The sequence below is a fragment of the Lontra canadensis genome, unplaced genomic scaffold, assembly GCF_010015895.1.
Source record: "Lontra canadensis isolate GAN:19392208 unplaced genomic scaffold, GSC_riverotter_1.0 scaffold49, whole genome shotgun sequence".
NCBI classification, from domain to species: Eukaryota; Metazoa; Chordata; class Mammalia; order Carnivora; family Mustelidae; genus Lontra; species Lontra canadensis.
In genome coordinates this window covers 7,409,774-7,415,773 of record NW_022631043.1, presented here as the reverse complement: position 1 = coordinate 7,415,773, position 6,000 = coordinate 7,409,774, and the positions used below count along the sequence as shown (strand labels likewise).

At 54.9% G+C, this 6,000-nt stretch overlaps 1 protein-coding gene across 1 annotated transcript in view; it reads left to right on the top strand.

Moving 5' to 3' along the window:
• The first annotated feature begins 426 nt into the window (after positions 1–426).
• Positions 427–6,000, top strand: part of TG (thyroglobulin) — a 236,675-nt gene continuing 231,101 nt past the window's right edge. Inside the window, exons 1-5 of the mRNA XM_032873495.1 lie at positions 427–493; positions 1,542–1,650; positions 3,005–3,102; positions 4,235–4,438; positions 4,802–4,961. Of these exons, the coding sequence (XP_032729386.1) occupies positions 427–493; positions 1,542–1,650; positions 3,005–3,102; positions 4,235–4,438; positions 4,802–4,961 (638 nt within the window). The remainder of the gene's footprint in view (positions 494–1,541; positions 1,651–3,004; positions 3,103–4,234; positions 4,439–4,801; positions 4,962–6,000) is intronic.

Below are 6,000 nucleotides of genomic sequence, written 5' to 3'. Positions count from 1 at the left end.
GGGAGGGAGGGAAGAAGAAAGGAAGGAGAGAGGAATGGAGGAAGGGAGAAAGGAAGGAAGGAGGAAGTGAGGGAGGAAGGGAGGGAGGAAATGCTTTTTTCCTGGGAGGGCTGAGCCTGATGCCCACAGAGCCATAGAGCTTTGGCCTTCATTTGTGAAGATGAACTTCAAAGCTGCCGGCCCTGTTCTGCCCCACAGAACCTCAACAGGATTCTCATCGCCCACTGGCCACATGAGTGTCCTCAGAGTGGGCAGACGCAGGTGGAGGCCCCCTTGTGACCAGCAGAGAAAACAGGGCAGGCGCTGCGTCACTGAGTGCTTGTGGGCGGGGGAGCTGGTTCCAGGGCAGGGCTATAAAGGCTCCCTGGCCAGGGCCGAGGGCGGGCAGTGGCTTCTACCCCTCCATCCCCAGAAGGGCCCACAAAAATGGCCCTGGCCTTGTGGGTCTTCAGTCTACTCGGGTCAGCCTGCGTGGCGTCGGCCAACATCTTCGGTGAGTTATGAGCCCAAGGCCACGGAGCAGAGGGTTTGGAGGGAGCTCTCAGGCCACAGCTCCGATGTCAGCCAGGCTTGGCCCCAGTGCCTCGGGACATTTCTGATCTCATTCAGTCCTCATTATGTCCCAAGGAGGGAATTCAGATGAAGAGACAGAGGTTCATAAAAGTAGACCGAATTGCCTTGAGTTCACGGAACCAGTGATTGGTGGAGAGCAGATGGGAAACAGATCTCCCTAATTCAATTTTAGCTCACCCCACCTCATTCAATTTTAGCTCACCCCACCCCATCCTTTTAGTGAATTTTGGCACTGACCTTTTTTTTTTTTGTATTTCCTTAGCTATCTCAGGCCGAGGCCATCCTTGGGAGGCATTTGAGAGTAGTCTGCAGGTAGTGGAAAAAAAAAAAACAAATTCACCTGTTCAGTGAAATAGACATAAGTTCCAGCAGCAGCTCAGCCACTTGCTGGGTGACTTTGGATAAGTCTACACTTTGGTATTCTTGTTGGAAAAGTAAGCCAGTGACACCTCCCTCCCGGGGTGGTTGTGATTTCTGAGTAAGCTCCTGGGTGTCACATGTGTTCTCAATGTGACATACAAATACGACTTGGGGAGTTACTAATTAGTTTGCATTTCTGAACTGTGCCAAGGAAGTGTTCTGCCCCAGGGGTGGCTTGATAAATCCAAGAACACCTTCTTTCTGGTGTTCAGACCTAACCCCACAGAGGTTCAGGGGAGTGTGAGGGTCTGAACGTTGACTTTGAATCCTGCTCTTGCCAACTGTTGACCTTGAGCAGGTTCCTGCCGCTGTCTTAGTGACAAAAGGGTAAAACGCAGACATCACTTCCTGGGAGAGGCTGAGGGTTAAATGAGCCAATGGCATACTTGGAAACACGTGAATAACCACCAAGTTGCAAGTTAGAAGGTGATTATTGATGATGAGGCCAGAAATACAACTCAGGAAAGCATCTGTGTTTTGGGGAGCCCATCATTGTCAAAGAAATCCCATCTACACTCTTCCCTGATGAGCTGCTTCCCTTTCCCCAGAATACCAGGTGGACACCCAGCCCCTGCGTCCTTGCGAGCTGCAGAGGGAGACAGCCTTTTTGAGGGGAGCGGACCACGTTCCTCAGTGCTCAGAAGACGGCAGCTACCAGTAAGACTTCCTCAGCCCTGTGGACCCCTGGGGCCCTAAGAAATGTTAAAGCTTATCTCCACCCCTCCCCCCTAACCCTGTGAGGTGCCCTCACTCTCCCCCACCCGTGTTCATGACATGTGACACTGTCACTTGGGGGGAGGGTGGCAGGTGTCCTCCTCTAGGGTCTGTTCCTCAGGCTGATGAACACTGGATAATCTGACCCAGAGTGTCCCGGTCACTGCTTCATTCCAGCCAGGACCAAGGACTTCCCATTTTTCCTGCCAAAACTTGCAGTGTAATTGCTTTAATGAAAGGTGTGGGGGATTGATGCATTGGCGCCTCCTGTCCTCTGTGGGTACTTGTGAGAAGTCAGAGGTCAGGGGAAGGACAAGCTGCCTGGACTTCGGCCCTGCTAAGGCCAGCGATCTGGGCCAGGCGCTTCTGTCTCCCCATAGTGAGCTCCTCTCCAGAAGGGGTGTTTGGCCACCCTAATGTGAACCTGCATCCTGGGCTCTCCCTATAGAACGGAGCCATAATATACATGACATCACAGCAGAATGCACAGGAATCCTTTGTGTGGGCCTGGATTTTGACGTTCCTGTGCTATTCTAGTCGCATTGGACAAGGGGAGCTCTGTGCTTGGACTGCGTTCTGGGAACGCCTGTGAAACATCGCTGCTGACCTCATTTTGTATGTGCTCTTAATGCACCTGGCAGCGCAGAGACCCCGTGGTCCAGCCCCTTGTTGAGCATCTGGGATGTCTGGAGCGACATAAGGGCTGGGGGGAAGCTCACCTTTGTGGTTTTATTCGTGTCGCTGTTCCCCGTCACTTGTAGTTCCAGGCACCCCCCGCCCCGGTCCTCCTCAGGGGGCTTGTATTTGCTTTTCTCCTCACCTGGAGCCCTTTTGACCTCCTTCTGCCCCTAGTAGGACAGCCGATCCTCCTGCCGGCCTCACCGCAGACACCACGTATCCCAGACAACCCGAGCGTGCCTCCTTGTGTAACCCACACCCGAGGCTCTGCTCTCCGCCGGCCTGGACCTCACGGTCTGCTTTGCCCACCCCTGGGCCACAAGGGCACCGGCTTTACCCCCTGCAGTGGATTCCAGGTGGCAGCCACATGGTGGGGCGGGCGTTTGCCACAGACCTTATAGATGGGATGGCTGGAGGATGGACGGCTGAGCTGTCACGGGGATGAGCAGGACAGGAAAAGGCCAGCTTTGGCACTGTGTCGCTCACCCCCTCCACTCCATGTCTCCCTAATTTAAATGAATGAAAACTTGGAAGACTGGAAAGGAGAGGAAGACTAAGCTGGGTTGTGGCTCGGGACCCCAGTAATGCTGTCTATGTGGTGTGTCTCTCCTGCCTGCAGGACCGTCCAGTGCCAGAACGATGGGGGCTCCTGCTGGTGTGTGGATGCCGATGGCCGGGAGGTGCCTGGCAGCCGGCAGCCTGCTCGGCCCGTGGCCTGTGAGTGCAAGAGGGGACATCCGGGGGAAAGGGGTTCCTGTGACCCGGCAGGTCTCCCTCTGGGTTGCTGGAGGTTCCTCTTCCAATTAGGGAAACAGTCCTGCACACGAGGCCCTACTTCCTGCGGGACTTCTTTGAAAACCCAGTGGGCCCGTCAAGTCATTTTTTCAGCAAACAGGTGCTGAACCGGCCCACTTGCGGGCTACATGCCAGGCTCTGAGGAAGCCACAGGCCAGACATCCAAGGTCACTGGAAGCAGAATTAGGCCACAGACACACCTAGTGCTTTCTCACCTCGGTGTTTCTAAAATCGGAGACCTAGGTGAGCATTTCCCCATCGAAAACAAGTATTATCATGTGTAGTCAAAGAAACACAGCCTCCCTGGAAAGCACGTCAGAGCTAAGCCCAAGACAGAGTCCAGTGGGGACTGGTCATCTTGAAATGGTGATATTGAGCCTGGAGCCAAAGATCTCCTTTAAGGAGAAAAGCTCTGTTTGGGGCACGGGGTTGTTCGTGGCAGGCCTGGCCAGCCTGGGGAGCAGGCCGGCTCCCAGCACGCTCCGGCTGAAAGACCTCAGCCCGGTACCATGCCCTCACTGAGCTGTGGTCCCCCATCTTTCATAGGAATGTAGGATCTGCCTCACAGGATTTAAGGCAGGTGTGGAACCCCGGGCACACAGTCGGTGCTCAGCAGAGGCAGTGATCGTCCGGGTCACTGTTCTTCACGTACCTAGGAGGGTGGTCGTGTTTCAACCCTACATATAAGGAGGGAGACCCAGAGTGGTGCCGGGAGGGTATGGGCAGGGGCGTGCAAATGTGTTCCGACAAGCTTCCGCCAGCAGACAGCCTCCCCTCTGCCGCACCCGGGCTGTGGGGGGTTCCCGGGGACCAGTGGGCCACAGTGGAGTCTGCCCTTCCCTGGCCTGGCACATAGGATGCTGGGAGAAGTCCTGGGATAAAGCCGGACAGCCGGAGCGCTGGTCCCGAGCTTTCTGCCGGCTCAGAGGATCCGTGGTTCACGGGCCTGTCGCTCCCTCTCCACCGGGGGTGGGAAGGACATGTCCTGGTCTCCAGGGAGAGAGCCTGAAGCTGTCCCTGCAGCACGGTCGGACACTTCTCCATGCACCCTCAGGTCCGTCTTTCTGCCAACTGGAGAAGCAGCAGATCTTGCTGAGCGGCTACATCAACGGCACGACGGCCGCCTACCTCCCCCGGTGCCAGGCTTCGGGGGATTACGCGCCCGTGCAGTGCAACCTGGGGCAGGAGCAGTGCTGGTGTGTGGATGCAGAAGGGATGGAGGTGTACGGGACGCGCCAGCTGGGGAGGCCGACCCGGTGTAAGTCTCTGGACTCCCCGCAGCCCACACACCCAACCCCCACCCCGAGTGTGCGCAGCTTTCCACCCATAACCGAGACCTCCTCAGGTCTCCCTGACCAAAGGCAGAGAGCCCAGCCCTCAGTACAGAAAATGAGAGCAGTTGAGGAAGGTTTTATCACTTCTAATAGCGCCACATGGTGCACGACCAGGACTTGCTGGCTGGTTGGTAGAAGCATCAGCATAGAGGTCAGTGGCAAGTCCCCCGTGCGGGACTCCGTCTCTGGCCGGGTCTGGATCACGTGTGTGGGATGAACACGGACTGCAGAAGCCTAGGCACCTACTCCTACCTCAGCACTGAAATCTTGTCCTCGGAATTGTTTAGGTCCCAGGAGCTGTGAGATAAGAAACCGCCGTCTCCTCCACGGGGTGGGGGACAAGTCACCACCGCAGTGTTCTCCAGATGGGGGGTTCCTGCCTGTCCAGTGCAAGTTTGTCAACACCACAGACATGATGATTTTTGACCTGATTCAGAGCTACAACAGGTAAGAGGAGCCGGCCTCTGGGGTGTATCCGACCTTGGACTATCTCTTGTTAACCCTTGCTGAAGCTCTTGCTCACACTGGGGCTGGGGGCTTTGGGGTGTCAGAGGCCCAGGCTGCTGGGAGTTGAGAGAGGCCTCACTCTCATAAGCTGCTGGGCATCTGAAGGACAACAGTATTTTTTAACAAAGCAAGCTGGCAACAGACATCTAAAAACTACATGAACTCCCACTGTCCCCTTGCCTGGGCCAGGCAACCCGCGGAAATAAAAAGACCAGAGAGTGAGGACATATGTATTGGGATGTCTACTGCATTGTTTCTCACTGTAGCAGAAAACAGAGAACAAAGGGACAGAGAGACCCAAGGTGGACGGCTGGATAAATGGCCACCACCGTAAATACGTATGCAGCTGTTAGACAGAAGGAGAGGGTGCTGCCCTGTATATCATGATAATATACAAGATACAAGGCATTTGTTTGATTACTTTTTTTTTTAAGACTTTATTTATTTACCCGACAGAGAGAGAGAGATCACAAGCAGGCAGAGAGGCAGGCAGAGAGAGGGGAGGAAGCAGGCTCCCTGCTGAGCAGAGAGCCCGATGCGGGGCTCGATCCCAGGACCCTGAGATCATGCCCTGAGCAGAAGGCAGCGGCTTAACCCACTGAGCCACCCAGGTGCCCCTGTTTGATTACTTTTTACAGAACAAATAAGCACACACCCTTTTACGTGCATAGACGGGGATAGGATTCTGCTTGGGTATGTACGAGATTAGGTGAGCACAGGGGATGGATGAGTCAGCGCACACTGGGTGGGGATCATGGCCATCTGCAGGGTCAAGCGGCTGTGGAGAAGCAGGGGTAGGGAGAGGGAAATCAGCAGAGATGGAGAGAAGACGGCCCTCTTGCAAGCATGGGCATCATCATATGTAAGTATTTTTGTGAATTGTGTGTTTGTACGCATTTATACATAAGCATAGGGATTTAGGTAACAAATGTACAAAAGGAGATGCATGATAGATCTTGACCCAAATAATCAGGTTGCT